General features: G+C 32.2%; 1 protein-coding gene across 5 annotated transcripts in view; it reads left to right on the top strand.

The window, feature by feature from the left end:
- Window positions 1-20,401, top strand: part of LOC118198806 (endothelial cell-selective adhesion molecule-like) — an 847,091-nt gene extending 826,690 nt beyond the window's left edge. For all 5 annotated transcript variants that reach the window (XM_085817476.1, XM_085817472.1, XM_085817474.1 and 2 more), the window contains one exon: window positions 18,928-20,401. In XM_085817476.1, coding sequence (XP_085673602.1) covers window positions 18,928-18,947 — 20 coding nt within the window. In that variant the 3' untranslated portion in view covers window positions 18,948-20,401. The remainder of the gene's footprint in view (window positions 1-18,927) is intronic.
- The last annotated feature ends 255 nt before the right edge of the window (window positions 20,402-20,656 follow it).

The following is a 20,656-nucleotide window of genomic DNA, read 5'->3' as shown; positions in this document are numbered from 1 at the left end:
TAGTTGGACTGCGGTCAGACACCACAACATTTTCCAAAGCCAAATTTGCACCAGAAGAAAATTATGGTGACTGTTTGGTGGTCTGCGGCCGGTTTCATCCACCATAGCTTCCTAAATCTGGGCGAAACGATTACGGCAGAAAGGGGCTTGTTCTTCTCCACGACAATGCTCAGCCGCACGTCGTGCAACTTGACTCTACAGAAAATTTAACGAATTGGGATACAAGACTCTTCCTCTTCCCCCATATTCACCTGACCTCTCGCCGACCGATTACCACTTTTTCAAACATCTGGATAACATTCTGCAGAAAAAATGCTTCAGAAACCAAGATGAGGCCAAAAACGCCTTTGACATATTTATCGCGTCCAGAATTCCAGAATTTTATTCTACCGATATAAATAAACTTATATGTCGTTGGCAAAAATACATTGATTCGGCTGGTGATTACTTTGATTAATAAAATTGTTTCTGAGTTATGATACTTTAAAGGTATATGTTAAAAACCTGCATTATTTTCCGGACAACCTAATAACTGTCGAAATATGAATGTCAGATTTTGTAGATATTTGGTAGAAAGATCGTCCTTCATTTGACATTATAATAATTTTAGCATGTCTAATTCTATTATTTGTAAATTACATTATTTAAAATAACAGAGCAGTAATTCAAAATTGCAGCGTCAGTTTTCACCGTCAAAACCTTCAAATCTAATAGCTGTCATTCTTCTATCGATAAACTTCGAATATCAGAGAGAATTGCCATAGATTGAAAAAGCAGTTTTACTGAATAAGAGATGAATTCTATATGTAACTAATTATCTTTAAATGATGTATAATTTATTAAATTTAGAATTTACTTTTATTTTAAGAAAGGACTCTTTTCTCAGAATACATGTTTTCAAGACATTTAGTTAAACTGAATGTAATCATTCATTAAATTTTTCTCGAAAATTTTGGTTTAAAATCTATTATTGTTAGCAAGGCATGGATACATTTCAGTCTACGAACAAGAACGATGTAACAGGTATACGTTTTAAAATTTTTAGTGTATTTAAATGAAATTGTATAACTTAAAATGATTTTATATGTATTTTTATAACGTACACTATATTTTTATAATATACACTTTTATAATGTATTTATCACTATTTTACTTGAAGTTCTCGACTTTTAAAACTAAAACATTCTATTAGTTTTCAGACTGAGGTCTGCCAAAAATTACGTTGAAAAATATTAAAGGGCCATGGAAATCTGAAGCAAACATTAAGTCTTCGTTTATGAGAAATATTGTTGTTATCGCCCAAATTAGAATGTAAAAGCCTTGAAAAAAAATGTGCCCGAAGAGCAAAAATACTGTATTTTAAATTAATTTTCCAATATTTTTCTGTTCAATAATTTAATAATTACTGAGATTTTTTTCTACCGCAATTGTGACAACGAATGGCAAATCTAATGGGTTTGAAATTGAAAAACACCATTCCAAGAGCTTACGAGATACAATCAACAATTCCAAAATATAAGTTTCACGAAAACGTGTTTAAAATCTTATTTGGCTTGCTGTATACCTTCATTAATTCTATATTCATGAGTTTTGAAAATTTTATGTATTTCTGTAATGTATTAGTAATAGGGAAAATAAATGTAATCGAATTTTCGGAAGCAGCGAAGGCGAATACACCCTTGAGGAAAACAGAATATATAAGTATTTACTGGTACGTCTCTAGGAAGAAAAACGTCTTTAATTCATTTATCATTTAAACTTTATGTTGACATATGAAACTACTATAACTAATGTCTATATTATGTTACATTTAGTTTCAACCATATTATTTCAAATTTTATTACGCTTAACTGAAAGCCTCGGCTGAAACGAAAAATTTCAAAACATCTCGCGCATATGGACAATTCCAAACAAAGAGTATTTTTAGTAATTATTAATGCAAACTTGTAGCTTAATTTAATCAGTGCTTTTTAAAATTAAATTTAAAAATCTCAAAGCTTTCAGATTTTACATTACGCCCAAAGGGGCGGTTTTTAACGTTTTACGTGTTAACTTTATTTATTAAATATCATATTCTTCTCACCTAAAACACAAAAAATTCAATTCAACAGCAATATTACAAAATATTTAAAAACAGCATATCTTTAGAATTTACGATCAGTCTCAAGCGCTAGAGATAAAAATATTGTCTTTTTTTAAACAGTTTTGTCATTGCTCATTTGGAAATCTTTGAGTTTGTTAATCAAAATTTCGTTAAAGTTTAACAAAAATATGAAATAGATAATAAAACAAATTCAAAATTCACGCTTCCAGGTGACCATGTTTGGGTAGAGGATTACGTAATTCAAAATTTGATGGCTCTAGGTAACGTCGTTTCTTCACAATGGGAAAAACATGCGTATATTAATGCAGATTCTTCAGCATTTAATTTCTTTAAATATAATACAGGGCGATAATATTTGATGGCAGCATATTGGAAAGTGATTGAGACTTTTACACTGATTCTACTCAAAATAAGGTTTCGGCACTAATAATAGCCTTTTTGGGCTAGCTCACCTTCGGGGTAAAAATTCAAGACATATTTAAACTCAGGACTAACTGTCTTTAACAAATATCTTTATTTAAGATAAAAGATAAGCGTATTCGCGTAGAAAAGCGTAGATAAGCGTAGAAGAGCTCTCAACGTATTTTTAAGATGTTAAAAATACGTTGATTCTCTTTCATATATGAAACCATCCGCTCTTCAGTAAACCCATCCGCTCTTCAGTAAACCCATCACGCTGTTTATGTGCTTAAATACAAATGACACAAGTGTTGTGGTATATAATATAATAATTTTAAATACTCATGCAATAATTTGCGTGTATTTCTAAACTCCGGTAAATTTTAAGGTAATTTTTCCACTAGTGTATGTGTATGTTTATTATACTATATATGACTCTAATGCTTGAATTCACTGTTTGTAGAAAGAAACTTCTTCAGTTGCATAGCTTTTGCAGATAAATTACTTCTCTAGAGGATTTTTTCGTTTCAGCTTTATAGATAGATATAAGATAAACGATAATAATTATAATTTAATGTCAGGCTGCTTTTAAATGTGCTATAACTAAGTAAGCATACAAATACTAAGGAGCCTGTGAAACCGTACAAAGGAGTAAGACAGCTCTAATCATTTTTTTCAATCCCACATGTAAACTCAAGTAATTTAATTACATTATTTTGCTAAATATTTTTCCAGTTTGCTTTGCTTTGTTTTTGCATACTTAACAAGGTTTTAGTTATTCATGAACTTTTATTTTCCATCTAGACCTGATTCAGTTTGAAAATTATACATGACTAACAATTCCTTAGTCTACTTTCGCTTTCCATTTCAAGTGTTTCAAAAAAAAAAAAAAAAAAAAAAACATTTTTTAAAAAATTCCTATTGGACTGAATATTTTTCAGAAAAATTCTTTTCAGACATATTGAGAATGTTTTTCCCGTTTGTTATGACTATACATCAAAAATTCTAATAAACGAGAAAATACCCCTTTCATTTCACGTAAAGAAAAACTCATATAAAAAATTACAAAATGAAAAGGAGAAAACTAAGTAAAGCTTATCTCTTCGGTAAATTCCTCACGTGTAAAAGTTTGGGAAAAATTTTTCTTTAAGCTTCATTCAATAATTATTTTTTTTTTAATCTGTGAGTTTAAAAAAAGAACCATTTTCTTTACCTAATCTATCCGTATATCATTAACGAATCATTAATTAAATAACAATATCCTTAATGTTCCGTAAGCTAGAAGTTTATATATTCCCTAGTGATTATTATTATTATTATGACTCATACTAGGCAAAACCTTTTTTCGGAGTATTACGAAAGCTTTGCGAATGTTTTGATATTTTCCTTCTCAACTCCCATTTCGGAGAGAAGGATACAATGGTGCAGATCATTAGTAATGCCTTACGTAAGCCTTCAGAGACATTAAATAGCTTGGAAAAAAGGGTTCTTTGGCCTATTGCACTGTTTTTGTCTACTATTTCAGTCAGTACTTTTTCTTTATCTGTTTATCCTATCTCCTCACGCAGTACATCATAAAGCTTATGAAAGGAATGAAAGACCTCAATTTCTTTTATATACCCGTATCCACAAACGTATGTTTTTATTTTTCTTTATTTTTACTAACGTAATAAAGCTGAGTAGGTTATACATGGGAGACTATTTAATCTGATAATACGAAATAACTCACAAACGAAGCGTTTTAAAAATGAATATCACATGTAAAAATTAATTTATTTTAAGAGATGGAACAGTTGAAGGTTAGGCGCATTTCATCTGAAGGGCGTTTTTAGATCATTTGATGGTCATTTGAAGGTCAATCTAGATCATTCGAAGGTCATTATAATTTTTAAAGAAAAATCTATACTTTTTATTTTTCATTCTTATAAGAACTTTTTCGCAACCCTTTTGTTAATTTAGCATTCATAGATATTTGGAAAGTAGGCATTGGTAACATAAATTTATATTATTTCATTTCAGTAAATTTCTTAAATTATTTTATGGCACTAAATAAACATTACAGAAACAATAAAAAATTATGTAATACGCAAAAATTGTTTTAAAAATTCTCAAAGTGACGCTTATACACTTCAGTCACTGTTTCGTATATATAAGTATTTAATACTGAAGATTTTATGAATGAAATATCATTTTCTAAAGTAACAGTTGTAGAGACATTATGTATTTTTTGGAAGTTGGCAAGATTAAAAATAAGCAAACGCCTTCGCCCGGGAATCAAACCACGGACATCTGGAATACCGGCCAAGCGTGCAGACCACTACACCACGAAGGCACGCTAGGAAGGCGGGAGAAATACTTATATACTTCCCTTTTTAAAAGGCGACTGGGGTTTTTAGTGGACCCAATCGCGAAATCTTGGGTGAGGAGAATCATTATTCAACAATTTTATAGTTCGGCCGCCACTGTAGAGGCATTAGTATTTTTTGAGGCCAGAGAAATAAAAAATGAGCAAACGCCTTCGCCGGGAATCGAGCCACGGACATCTGGAATACCGCCCCAACGTGCCGACCACTACATGACGAAGGCACGCTAGGAAAGCGGGAGAAATACCTCATAACAGTTTATAAATGAGCATATAGAAAAACTCTGAGAAATAATAATCCTTAGACGCCCTTCAGATGAAATGCACGTAACCTTCAACTGTTCCATCTCTGAAAATAAATTAATTTTTAAATGTGATATTTATTTTTAAAACGCTTCGTTTGTGAGTTATTTCGTATTATCAGATTAAATAGAGTGCCATGTATAACCTACTCAGCTTTATTACGTTAGTAAAAATAAAGAAAAATAAAAACATACGTTTGTGGATATATAAAAGAAATTGAGATCTTTCATTCCTTTCATAAGCTTTATGATGCAGTGCGTGAGGAGATAGGATAAACAGATAAATTTTTTACTTCCGTCTACGAAGGAAAAGAAATACTGTAATCACGAAAAATTTTCGGGTATCATATTTCAGTGAAAATATCCATTCTGAGAGCTCTCAGATCCATTTGAACGATGGTTTTGCTTGATATCTGTACACAAAGACAGAATAAAGGACTCGTTTTCGCTAAACGAATTATAAAACTGATTTAAAATGGATTCCGAAGAGATTTTTTTCGTGGCGTCTGTCCGTACGTACGTATGTATGTATTTATCTCGCATAACTCAAAAACGAGTAGCCTCAGAACTTTAAAATTTTGTATGTAGGACTACTGTAACATCGGCCGCACCAAAAGTATATAAATATACAGGGTGATTATAATTAAAGTTTAAGTTTAAAAACGCTATAAAAAAAGAACCACTGATGAAAATGATGTGAAATTTGAAAGGAATGTTATTGAAGAAGGCGGAAAGCGTATGGCAGAAGAAAAAATTTAGTTTTGAAAGTTAGCCACAGATGGCGCTGTAAGCGGCCGAATCACGACGAGAAATGATTCGTAAAACAACGGCTAAGGTGGAAGTTACACATTAAAACGTATTGACAAATTAGAATTGTTGAATAATTTTATTTGCATGACTGTACATATCACATCGAAAGGGACAAATCGGTTTCATGAGTTTTGCGGCGACGTACCGCATAAGAACCATTCATCAAAGAAGTTCGGAACTGTCACGAGACTGGCGCAAAACATGTTCAATATGGTGTCCACCATTGTGTGCAACAAGTTGAAAGCGACAAACAGCATGTTCCACAACGGATCGCAGTGTCTCTGGGGTGATGTTCAGAATGTGTTGTGAAATGCGTGCCTTTAATTCCGCTAATTTGCAATTGGAGCACGGAACACAACATCCTTCAGATATCCCCACAGCCAGAAATCACACGGAGTAAGATCAGGCGATCGGGACGGCCAGGCTGTAGGGAAATGACGGCTGATAATTCGAGCATTTCCGAAATGGCGCCTCAGCAGCTGCTTCACGTGATGTGCAATGTGCGGAGGAGCGCCATCTTGCATAAAAATGATTTCATCCACACATCCATGCTGTTGCAGAGCTGGAATCACGTGGTTGCGCAAAAGAGACGCATACCTCTGACCAGTGACGGTTGTGGTAACAGGATCGGAAGCACCCGTCTGCTCGAAAAAATATGGTTGTAGGATGAATGATGCCGTAAAGCCTACAGTGACCTTTTCAGGATGAAGTGGTACGGGGTGCTTTGCCAATGGATTTTCTGTTGCCCGTATTCGACAATTCTGGGTATTCACGTATCCTGTCAGATAGAAATGGGCTTCATCTATCCACAAAATTTTCCACGGCCATTCATTATCCATTTCCATGCGAGCCAGGAATTCTAACGCAAACGTCTCCCTAGCTGTCAGGTCAGACGGAAGCAAATCCTGCACATAGCCAATTTTGTACGGATAGCATTGCAGGATGTTTCGTACAATTTTCAGCACCGTGCTCGTAGGCCTGTCCAATGTTCGGGCAATTCCTCGTGCACTGCACGGTTGCACACCACCGGCCGACCCCTCCTGTAATGCTGGGGCCACTTCTTCAACTACCGTCGAATGCACTCGTTTTCTCCTTCTACCAGATTGCACATCAAACGAACCTGTCGCTTCGAATTTTTGCATCATTTTCTTTAGACATACGACACTCATTGGACCAATGCCTTCTTTTATACCCTTCAGTGTCCTGAATTTTTGCAGAGCTACTCTTGCACAATCATCATTCTTGTAATACAGCTTTACCAGCAGAGCGCGGTCCTGCAGTGAAACACCCATGGCGAACGTCTGAGACGCAAAATGAGGAACAGCCTGGTACCTGACGGCTTTATAACACTGAAATTTAACTAACATTTTAATTTACGTCTTCTTCCGCTTGCAGCGCCATCTGTTGCTAACTTTTGAAACTAAATTTTTTCTTCTGCCATACGCTTTCCGCCTTCTTCAATAACATTCCTTTCAAATTTGACGTCATTTTCATGAGTGGTTCTTTTTTTATAGCGTTTTGAAACTTAAACTTTAATTATAATCACCCTGTAAATGCAATAAAACTGCGGTTCGATGACACGAAATGAATGATTTGATTATGAATGCGGCAAAAGCCTGCATTAAAATTTTCGGTGAATCAGGACTTTTCCCATTATAACAAACCCATGTAGATTTTTTCATTATTAGAACTAGCCAATAAATGTAATAATAGCACAATTTTTGGAGGCTCTGATATAAGAACACTGAGATGTATATGTGCAGAATTACTGATGGCGTAGGTACCTGATGCTTAGAGTGTCCATCCATTTTGATGAAGAAGCAGTCAAGGCGGATTAAATTCTTTATTTATTTAAATTCACATTTTGTGGCCACAATTTACTTGGCACTCCAATCGTGCCCACTTCCAGAACATTCACAATTTTGATACTATACCGGTAGATGCTATCATAGCAGTACATAGATGATTGCAGCAAAGCGTCTTAACAGGATGAAAACTTAAGCGAAAAGAGAAAGAGAGTGTCGCAGTATTTCCGAGGAAGAAGGGAGGGAGTCAAAAAAGGTTTTGGTTTACAAATTACTTTGATTGGGCAAAAGATATCTGCATTAAAGGTTACGTAAGATCGCATGATTAATTTGAATGACGCAGTTTAGATTTATAGCGCTATTTTTAAGACACAGAAAGGAAGTCCCAGAATTAAAAAATAAAAGAGGTTATAGCCAATTAAATTTAGTAGTTTACTTTCATATTTTTATCTTACACATATATATTTATATGCACATTTTCTTACTCGTCTCAGAGAGCTCAGTTTTTTTATTCTTATATGTTGGTAAATTGTGCATTTTTTGCTTTAAAAGGGGTTAAATTATGTTGTTCTCGCGTTCCGATTAAGGGTTTTATGCCTTTAGTTAATCTGCATGCACTAGCTGTAGAATCACCAACAATTTAAAAGTTGTTTATGTGCTATTAATCTTAACGAAACCGCCATTTGTTTACATTTGAATTTAGTAGAATAATGAATTAAGTAAGTTTCTGCATCCACTTCAGTGTCTTTTTGCCGAGTAGGACCAAAAGTAAACTTTCAGTTGTGTGCACCGAAAAATATGCCTTCTTGCCCGCTGGCCGAGTTGTTTGTTTTCGAGTAGAATAATTTTAATTGAAATTTTTTTCAACTGTTTTTAACTATATTTGGTGCTTTACGTTCTTCTGTATTTTACAATTTTTAATGAAGATTTTTTGAGTTTTTATGAATTTTTGCCTTGCCGCAAAGTGAGAACTGAATCGATTGACGACTCAGGTGTTGGAAACACTTGTTGAGAGGCGCCCAGGCCCAAAGGCCACATCCTGTGTAGAGCTCATGGGAAGAAAGCATTTCTTTTCTACCATAACGTGGAAAATGTCCACAGATAAGATGAAATCTCGTGAAAGTGCTATGAATGAGTCTTCGTATATGTACAAGTTAGTTACTCCTCCTAAATCGATACCTCGGTGCAGGGGGCGGAGCTACTGGTTAACTTGTCCAATGAAAATCCTGTAAAGGAAGACGAATCAATTGAATGAGAAATAATCTGTAATCTTAACTTCTGAAATTCGAAGAAATAAATTTAAATGAAATGCAGAAAAATAATGTGTGTAATTTAATAGGCTGTACAAGGAAGTCATGTGGTGTCCACGTCAGATATTTTCTTATTCGAATTAATTCTGGTTAACGTTTTTCTTAAATCACGGTGTGCGAAATCGGTTTAATACTCATTAATGTGCGTTCAGAATCATTACCAGTTAGAAGTGGAGTATCAGAGACCCTTTATCTGTTAACTGTAGTGTGCAATTTTGGAACTGGATCTTTTATTATTTGTTTTATGGTATTTTAAGCGGCTGAATACCCTGTCATTGTTTAATTACTACTGGACATGTTTTAAATACAGAATTCGTTAGATATTATGCAAAAGTCTAGTACACCGGCCAACTGTTTCGCGATTTTACATTACTCGATTGTTCTCTAGGGCTGCAGAGAAATTTCTCCCTGCTTATCGCGCACTTTAGTGATGTAGGTGGGCATATGTCCGACTAGGCAAACCGAAGGTCTGGAATTCGAATATCGGCAAGGGTACACCTCAGTTTTTAGAAGACATAAGAAAAGGCCATAAGAAATCTTTCAGCGAGTTGAGTGGATATCTTTGAGATATAAGAGCATTACAGTGAGTTTTTTTTTTTTTTTTTTTTTTTTTTTTTTTTTTTTTTAATGATACTAATGTAATTTTCTATGAAACATATTTTTCTGTTATCAGAGTTTACTTTTCAATTATCTTTGAAACAATGCATTAAATTAAAAATGGTTTGTACTAAAGTTGTCCATTTCTGCGTATATCGTCATCGATATCTATCTAAAAGAAAAGAAACTTATGCGCTCGCCAAATACAAAAGACTCAAAATTTATCTTCAGAACGAGAAATTTTACTGCATCTATCTTTTATTTTTTCTCAATTCATAAAATAGTTCTGTTGTTTTTTTTTTTCGCTTGCGCACGAGCTCACAAGAAAGTTTCTGCTAAAATACGCTTGCAAAGAAAAAATTATTTATTTTGTAACTTAAACTATTAGAATTTCAAAACTGTACGCCGCGTAAGAAATAAGAATAGCAAATAAAATATATCGTTTACACTTGTAAAAATTACATTGACTTTCAGATGATTTTGAAAAACATTCTTCAAGTTAAGCATGCATAACTATATGCTCCTTCCTTTTGTTAAACCCAATAAACATTTTTTAGCTATATTTTTAAGTATTCTTTCTTTGCTTTTATAAGATAATACGCATTATGAAAATATATCGAAAATTTAAAATCAGAAATTTATAAAATATTCAACAGCTTACAGGTCTTTGAAGAGTATATTTTACTACTTTAATTGTTAAATTATTATTTCTGATTTTTTAACCCAAAAGGCGTTAGGGCTTTAAAATTCTTTTGGCATTTTGTGGCGTTTCACTATTCAAATTGTTGGCACTAAATATTAGAAGCCCGCATTATATTTAAAGAAATTAAATTATGAAGAATCTGCATGAATGTATGTACGTTTTTTGCACTGTGAAAACACAACGGTAGCTAGAGACATCAGATTTTGAATAATGTAGTCTTATATTCGAATATGGGTATCCAAATTTGGAATTTGCTTTATTATCTACTTCATATTTTTTAAAACTTTAAAAGCAACAACAACAAGAAAACTTTAACAAAGTTTTGATTAACGAACTCAACGATTTCAAAGCGAGCAATGGCAACACTGTACAGGAAAAAAACAGTTTTACCTCTAGCGTGCGAACTGTGTATCGGAAACTCTAAAGATAAGCTCTTTTTAAATTATTTTGTAATACTGTTGAACTATCTGAATGTTCTGTTTAAGTTCGAAGAACATGATATTTAATAAATAAAAATAACACACGAAACGTTAGAAAGCGGCCCTTTGGGTGCAATATAAAATCCGAAAGCTTTGAAATTTTTTGAGTCATATAAAAACTTGAGTCCTAAATATTTTGATTAAAATGTGTTAAGTAATCAAAATTACGACAGACTGAAGGCCTGCTTTATTTCACTCTTTTCATAAAGGACAATCACGGCGTCGCATGTGTCATGCCCTTGCATGAGATCCGACTTATCATATCCCATTGATCTGGGTCATTTTTCAATCATTCAAGAAATAACTAATCATGCGATCTTTATGAAACATTATGTATATGAGCACGACACTGTTCTGAAAGCTGTTATGTTCAAACATTTAAGGAGCTTAAAATAAATAAATATGTTTTATTAGCAAAATTAAAATTCATTCTTTTTTCTTAAAAAATCGGTGAAAAAATATTAAGGTAAGCTTTAAAAATATACATTTCGGATCATGTTTACCTCCATAAAGTGTAATATATTTTATAAATTACAATATTTTGCACAATACATTACAACGTGCATATTTTTATAAAGTAATTTCTTATTGATTAAAATTACATTAGCTTTCTTTACATGTTTAGGAGTTTTTAAAACGTCCAGTTATTTTGTAAGTATTTGTATGTTCGTTAACCCAATAACAGAAACTACGTGGCAAATGAGCTGTATATGCATTCCTAAACGAAGGTGAAGGCCCAGCATTCCTAAAGCTCTAGAGCTCTTATTTAATGTATTAAATGCATAAATTAACATTTGTCGAGTAACTTCTCTGATCTACTAATGGCTTTGAATTAGCTAAAGGCTTGAAGGTTATGATTCTCAGAGTGTAACATTTAAGCTGTTCTGTGTAAAGCCTGTAACAGTTAAGCTCTCTTAAAGGAAGTAAATGAATTCACAAAGGTAAGTTAGAGATTTATAGTTTATTTAGCTGACTGCAAATTTGATTGGTAATCATCTGTATGCAGTTTTGAGGCTGGAATCCTAAGATGGTAATGACTTATATACTGATGAACCACATATTCCGGAAACTTATTAGCATTAATTATATAAAGTCAGATTCACTGGTTATAAAGGAAGTAGTTGTAAATTAATGATCCAAAAGAATGAGTTAAAAAGCGTTTTTACACGGCTTTATTTAATTTATATTCTGCGTTTACTTAATTAAACGAAATCTTCAAATCATTTTTCCCTCATTTCTACCAAAGCAAGCATTTTTACTTCCTTGTATGAAGTTGTAGAGACATTAGGTAATTTTTTAAAGCAGGAGAGATAAAAAATGAGCAATACCGTCGCCGGGACTCGAAGCACGAACTTCTCGAATATGCGACGAGCATGCTAACCACTGTACCACGAAGGCGTGCTAAGAAGGCAGGAAAAATACCTTATATGCTCCCCCTTTTAAAGGGAGACTGGAGATTAGGGGACCCAATCGTCAAATGCTGGTGATGGACAATCATCATCAACCACCTTTTTCAGTTCGAGCGCCACTGTAAACACATTAAGGAGTATAAGAAATCCCTATATTGGTCATTTTCGATGTACCATTTCTCAAAATTTGCTGTACATACGTGCTTGAAATTTTTTGTGTAATTAAAGTATACTTATCTGATTATACTGAAATGAGCTTTTGAAACATTTTTAATGCAGAGTAAATCACAGAATATTTTGTTAGGCATAGTAAAATTTAGCACTTTTCTCACACACAGTCTTTTCGTTTTAACAATATTTTTTAAATTTTTTTCCCTTAGTTTATCACAAAAAGCTCATTTCAGTAAATATTAGGAAACCTAATAAATAAGCCATATAAATTTAGCTACATGTGAGCGGTAGTTCCTGAGTAAAAGTACACCGAGTATAAAAAAATAATGTTTGGAGAAAAACGCGAGATTAAAGAATGGTATTTTTAGAAAAGTGTAGAGAATTTGAAAATACGAAAATCCGAAATCACCATTTTTTGAAGATTTTGGAGTTCCAACACCCCTTAAGAAATTTTGGAAGCAGTAGCGATGAAAAATAATCAATGCCCTCGCCGGGACTCCAATCACGGATCTCTCGAATAGCGTACTGACCACTACACCACGAAGACATGCTAAGAAGGCGGGAGAAATACCTTATAAAGTAAAGAAAGCATTTTAATAGCGAAAAATTCGGGTGTCATATTTCAACGAAAATATCCATTTCAACCGCTCTCGAAACTATTTGAACGATGTTTTTGCGTGACATCTATACGTACGGACAGAACAAAGGGCTAGTTTTGCCAAAATGAATAGTAAAATGCATTTAATGTGGATTCAGAAGAAATTTTTTTCTTGACGTCCACGTATGAATATATGTATGTACCTCGTATAAGTAAAGAACAAGTAGCCGTAGAACGTTGAAATTGTGTATATGGTACTGCTATAGCATGTAATTGTGCACCTCCCTTTTTCGTTGCTATTTGCTGCACTAATCCTATATATACATTCCCATTCTGTTACCTGGCTCGGTGAGCTTAGATTTCCTTCTTATATGTTGGTAAATTGTCCATCTTTTGCTTTAAAAGTGATTGAATTATGTTGTTCTTATGTTCCACTTAAGGTTTTTGTGCTCTTAGTTAATCTGCATGCAATAGTTATAGAACTGTCAATTATTTAAAAGTTTAAGTGGCAAGTTAAGTCTAACGAACCGCTATTTATTTATATCTGAAACTCAGTTGAATAGGGAATTCAGGAAATTTCTTCACCTTCAATGTCGTTTTGCCGACTGAGACCAGAAGTAAACTTTCAGTTTTATGCACCAAATAATTTGGCTACTTGACGCTGGCCGAGTTCCTTGCTTTTGCGTAGAAACACTCATTTTAATTTTAAAAATTGCTTTTTACTTGATATTTTACGTTTTTCTGTATTTTACAATTTTCAATGAGGAGGTTTTGAGTTTTATGCATTTTTGCTTTGCCGCGAAGTAAGAATTGAATTAACTGAATGAGAAATATATATCTAATGAAATTCGTGGAAATAATTTAAAATGAAGTGCAGCAAAAAATGCGTATACAAGTAATTTAATAGGCCATGCAAGGGAATTCTTGTCCACATCAGATTATTTTATTTGTTATCGAAGAGATATTTTACGAATATTTTACACATATCATTGATTAACGATCAAATTAATCAACGCAGAATGTCAGTCTTTACCCGTCGGATTAATTGCAAAATAATATTGCAAATGACCATTGTTTGGAGTCTTTAATGTAATCTAGCAATTTTTCAAAAATATGTCAATGAATTGCTTCAGTTTTAATGTCTACAATAGCGGATTTTTTAATCAAATTTCCTCAGTGAGAAATTAAATGAACTAAATGTAATTTTAACCATAAGCTAGATTAGAAAACCTTGAAATAAAAGGGATCTCGTGTACTTTGCTGCTCTTAGGGAGAATACTTAGGATAATTTTCCTATGTTTAGAGGTACTGATTTTGATAATTATGTTTCCTTTTCTGTGGGCATAAAATATTAAATAAAACTTTATAAAACCACTATCTTAATTGTGTGGTTTTAATTAATTGCACTAAGAAGTAAAAATATATTTTAAACTCGTACACCATTCTTCATTATACGTGACTAAAGAAAATAATGCGTCTCGCATAAAAATTGAATCGGGACGTTAATAAAATTTTAAAAAACAGTCTAAATAATAACACAAAAATGGCATATATAACAAACATTATCTTCAAGTCATGTAACATTTTCTCTGACAATTTTTTATTAAAAATCCTCATTGTTAACTACCTCAAGATTTTATTTTCAGGAACTATAACCAAGAATATTATGATAACTAAAAAAAGGCTTTTCTGTCCATTTAACTAAAACTGAGTAGTATAAGAGGTTTTTCTAAATTTTTATTAAAAATTATAACCAAACTACCATAAACAAAAGACTCACTTGGTCTTTTAATTAACAAAACACAATTAAGATAAAAGATTACAATTAAGTGCGCTATAGAATTAACGCCCTTAATTGTAATGCTTAGTTACACATTTAAGTTAATGTGGTTAATTACACATTTAAGTTACAAAGTAAATCTCGGGGAACAACATGCTTAGTTCTTGACTCCCGTACATCGACTGAAGGTTATAGTCTTTTTTGGCCGGTGTTTCCGGCGGTCGCTAGGTGGCGCTCATTGAGCCGTGGGGTTACAAAATGGATTAATAAAAATGCGAATATTTTATTGTAAATACTTGAACCTCAAACGAAGGGGGAAATATATGTAATTTTATAATAAGGAATGTTATGAACGTTATTCGAGTTAGATTTTTGTTAAACGAAGTCATATAAAATATAATGACATTGTAAGATATCTTATGCTTGTAATGTTCTAGCTAAATTTGTAGTCCCTGCAAGCTAGACTACTTGTGAACTGTGTGGCGAAGTTTCGCAGAGTTTATAAGGTATTTCCCCCCCCTTTCCTAGCATCCTTCGTGGTGTAGTGGTTCAGCAAGCTGGGCCGGTATTCCAGAGGTCCGTGGTTCGATTCCCGGCGAAGGCGGTTGCTAATTTTTCATCTCTTTGGCTTCCAAATATCCTAATATCTCTACAGTGGCGCCCGAACTTAAAAGGGTTGTAGATGATGAATCTCCGTACCCAGGATTTGGCGACTAGGTCCTTAGTCGCCCTTTAAAAAGGGGAGTATATAAAGTATTTCTCCCACTTTCCTAGCGTCCTTCGTGGTGTAGTGACTGTATTCCAGAGGTCCGTGGTTCGATTCCCGGCGATGGCGTTGTTAATTTTTCATTTCCTCTGCTTCAAAAAAAATATCCTAATATCTCTACAAGTTCATCAACGTAAAAGACAAATCCAAAAAAAAAAAAAAAAAAAAAAAAAAGGGTTAAATTACTCTTTTAGTATGATTTACAGATGTTCTCTCTCGGGCTGACAGGAAGCCTCTACTTGGGCTTTAATTTAAGATAATAAATAAGAAATGAATCTAATCTTAACTAACTAAAACCAGACGAGGCTGCATAGAAATAACTAACTAATAACTAACTAACTAAGAAAGAAATAAATAACTAACTAAGAAATAACTAAATAAGTTCGCTCTTATTGGTTATCACCGGCGAATACTAACAGGAACGAAACAATACTGCCGAAAAGTCGTAAGATCAGACAAAAAGCAGCGACGTGGCCAGATAACAGGGAATTATAGGAATTGTAAAGTACAGCTTATTCAAAAATAAAATTAATTATTAGAAAATTAAAAAAAACCATACATGTTAATTAGCCAGTTGTTATGATTTAAGTTAATACTATAACTTCTTCTTTCCGTATGCATCACCAGAATGCAAATTAATTTTTTGTGTATTTGAGCTCAGAGTTTTAAATCTTTATATCAGAACTTTTGGCAACCATTTCTTACTCTTAGTATTCACGGCAGCTCAGTTTAATAGTTATATTCCTTCTTTAGCATCTCACTAGCCGATGCTTTAAAATATGCCCCTGTAAAATATCTGAGCCAACTTTTTTTTTTAGTCTATTTAATACGTAGTCCTTATCAACGCTTGAACTTAATTATCTATTATGTTAATTTTAAATTTCGACAAGTAATGGGAGTTAAAAATAAAAAGGTTATTTTAAGACTTTTCAATATTTGTTTAAGACGTAGCGAGGATTCGTTATTCGTCTTAGGGTCTGCAGGACTTTAGCTTCCAGTTACAACAGACACCCTACAGCATGAAGAAATAAATCAGGGACTTATTAACTAAGTTTTTAACCCTTTCACGGGCGCAAAGCTAAAATACAATTTTCTGTGATAAAGTACATTATAAACATAATGTTCTCAACCCTCTATTAAACACTATTTGGCGGTAAATAATTTTTCGGATCAGGGGTCTTTTGTCTAGCGAGTGGCTAGAGGTTAGAGCCACTGCGCACTAAAGACACTTAGCTTACTTGTTAGAACAAAATTAATTCAACTTGTTATGACAATTTTCCATGAGAAATTAATATTTATGAAAATAACAATTTGAATGATAATTAAATAAAAAATGTAATAATAAAGAAATAATTATTAAATAATTTTACAATATCATTGTCGTACTTATTGAAAGATTTAAAAAAAAAAGTTTGGTACGGTATTTTAAATGTCTCGGTAGGGTCTTTAGCATGTAAAGACTTTATACACTTAAAAACATCCATGCCTTCTCCGCATTCGAACCTGTGTTCAAGGCTATTACAGTCAGCCTACTACCATGCCACCAGAGTAACTAATAAATATGAAATAAAAATATTAAAAAATTCGTTATATTACATGCTTTTAGTTAAATGTATTGAAAAGTAAGGCTTACTGTTTTAGCTATCATAGCATTCTTGGTCAAACGTCCCTAAAAATAAAATCAGGAAAATATGCCTCTACTGGCAATGACAGATTTTAACACAAATTTTCAAAGAAATTCGGAGGAAATGAAAGCACAGTCGTTTTTAAGTGCATCACATCCATGCTATTATTACAGTCGTTCTGTAAAGCTCCACTAATGCTCAAACATAATGCCTTCATTTATTTGCACCCCACGCGCTTATTATTAATAGCAAATGATTAAAAGTGCTGTAATAACTAAGAAACATTGTTACTTTTAGTGCATTTAGAGAAAGGTATGCAATTAAAAAAGATTTTTTTCACATTTTATTTTATACAGTATGGAACACAGAAAACAATTTTTGTGCTGGATAAACGTTTCTGAGCCATTAATCTCGCATTCTGGCTTGCCAAATTTAAATTCAGATTTCGGGATGAAACAACAGCAAAAAAAGCAGAAAAGAAACTTTTAATATATTTTTATTATTATCATTGCATAAAAAATTCTTGATTGAAGTAACTTCCTTAACCATACTGAAAGTCGGAGAATATGAGGCACAAATCATGTCAAATGTAAAATTTCTTTTTAATCATTTTCGAAGATACAGTGAAAGGATAAAATTTTTGACAGCAATTATTTTATTCAGATACTTACAATAACATCGAAAGATTTCAGGTACATTTTTTTCAGGCTAAAAAAATTACAAAAAAGACAAAAAATCTGAAAGGTTTCAGATTTTAAATGACGTCCAAAGGGGTGTTTTTTTAACTTTTTGTGTATTATCTTTATTTATTAAATATCGTGTTCTACGTACTCTAACTATAAAATTCAATTCAACAGCAATATCGCAAATTAATTTTAAAAGGAGCATATCTTTAGAAGTTTCGATACAGAATCTCGCGCGCTGGAGATAAAAAAAAAGATAAAAAAAAAAACTTTTTTTTTTCGTATAGTGTTGCCACTGCTCGCTTTGAAATCGTTTAGGTTTTTTAATCAAAAATTCGTTGAAGTGTTACAAAATCTGAAATCGATAATAAAGGAAATTTCAAATTCAAATTAGGGCTTCCACATGCCCATATTCTATGAAAGATTACATTATTCAAATTTTGACGGCTCTAGGTACCGTTGTTTTATCACAGTGCGAGAAACTTAGATACATTTATGCAGATTCTTCATTATTTAGTTTCTTTAAATATAAGACAAGGCGATAATTAATGGTGGCAACTATTTGAAAAGTGATACAGCCTTTTAAAAGTTTCGACGCAAAATGCCAAAACGAAATTAATAGTCCTTCAGAGCAAATTGCCCCTTTGGACTAATAAATAAATGAATTAATAAAAAATGTCCTTTCTTTAATACTGTCTAATATTTTCAAATAATTAAGGTGTAATAAAATATTATTAAAGGATTAAAATTAAAAATGATAAAAACTGAGAATTTTATAATACACAATTATAAATCACTTCAATTAAATCAATATTTTCAAAAATATATTGGCTGTGTTTTATTATTCCAAATAAGGTAAAACCTTCTAGTTTTTCAGTCATTTTCTTGTACGTGAAAATGTTTTACACTTATGCTCTTTTATGAACTTTTAAAAACAGAATTGTCGATTTAACCGTTGTAGTTTGTAACACATATAAATTACTTTTTAATTAGAAACGCAAATAATTTTTCTTCTTGTTTTCAGGTGAGTTGGATTATTCTTAATACTGGAATCATATTTTATATCATGAGTCATCCAAGGACTGAGGATATATCGTCTTTCATAGACTAAGGATCCTCATTGCCCTATCCTCAACTGGTTTTTCGAGACTTCAACGTTATGTGTTTACGTGTAATTTGTCTACAGAAAACTTTACGTCGATGTCCTAATTATAAAAGATGTTCGTATATCTCATTGTGACTTATACCAAGGCTATGCCGAGAAGGTGCTTCGCAGACATCATAATACCAGACATTTGACTAATATCGCGCCTCATTCAAAATACAAGATGAATCGTTGTGAAATCTGATTATTGTATCTTTTTGTATGCAACATTTTCCCTATTGCATCTTCTTAAGAAAATGAACTTCATGAATAATAAGGTTCAGAATTCTTGAACCATATATAAACCTAAAATGCATCATTTAAGCTATTGACTGAGTTTTCCATATTGAAAAGATACACATTTCTCATAACAAAATTTTAAAATTCATGTGTAATGTAATATGTTCTCTGTGTATTATAATAATTTTCTAATTCATGTGTAATATAATATCTTCTATGAGTTTGTTGATAAACATTGAAGCAACATATACGTACATGTACGTATATATGTAATATTTCCGACTTATAAGTATACTAAAAATCTTGTACTTGAAGTTTATATGTATATATATTTTTCCTAACAAAGAAATAAGATACAACTGCATTACCGTCTAATAACTCCTTGAATGGATATGAGAAATTCACGTTTTTAAGAATTTAAATTTATTAAAAGCTTCTAAATACTTTAAATGCATAAGGTGTCAATCGCCTAGGATCTAGGATGATCTTGGTAGATCAGCCGTTCTATATGATTTTGAACTTCTGTGAAGGGGGTCGTCTTAGAGATGTGAGCCAGTATTTGTCTATGTTCTGAGAAATACTAAATATTTGCACAGATGGCCATCTTAAAAAGGTAATAACTAAGACAGGATTCAGTTTATTTGTATTACATATTTTTTTTACCAAGGCTATCTCTTAGCATAAATTGATCTTCTGTTATACAGTGCAAAACTTAAAGTTATTGCATTATCTTAAAAGTTAAGATTATTTTTCACTTTTGTATAATAGTTCCTAGTTCTATTTACGTTACGTTTTTAGACCCTGATATTTGTTTCTGTTTTAATTATAATATACATTGTGTTCGTAAGATATAGCATAATTTTTCATGTATAGTTTCTTATGCAGTATAATATGAATTAACAATAATTTATTTTACTTTTGTTGTGCAAGTAAGTAAACCTAACATTTCTTGTTAAAAACTTTTCTTAGACTTCTAAAATCATTAATAAACGTAGAAAAAGAGAAATTGTTTACATTGTTATGTTTATATATATTTTCAATATTTTTACTTCAATTTCTTTTGTTTTGGATTAGAATAATCTAATTGTTTGTAACGAGGAAATAAAACATAAGAGAAAAAAATTCAGTTTTCTCCTCTCTTTTTTCTGTCTTTTTCCTGTGTGTCTTGCATTATTTAAAAATGAAAGACATTTTAAAATGTTTTATTAAAGCCAAAATGGTTATCCGAGCGACAAGAATATATTATTTTAATGCACTGAAAATTTATAAGAACATAGATACGTAAAACTTGATAAACCCTTCTAAAGATGTTTAGATGGCTTTTACGTTAGATGGCTTTAAAAGGAAAAAAATCTATGCTAATTTTTGC

Source organism: Stegodyphus dumicola, chromosome 5, assembly GCF_044657685.1.
Source record: "Stegodyphus dumicola isolate Sdum_Otavi_A_Nest chromosome 5, ASM4465768v1".
Lineage (NCBI taxonomy): Eukaryota > Metazoa > Arthropoda > Arachnida > Araneae > Eresidae > Stegodyphus > Stegodyphus dumicola.
This window is presented reverse-complemented; position numbering and strand designations above follow the sequence as displayed.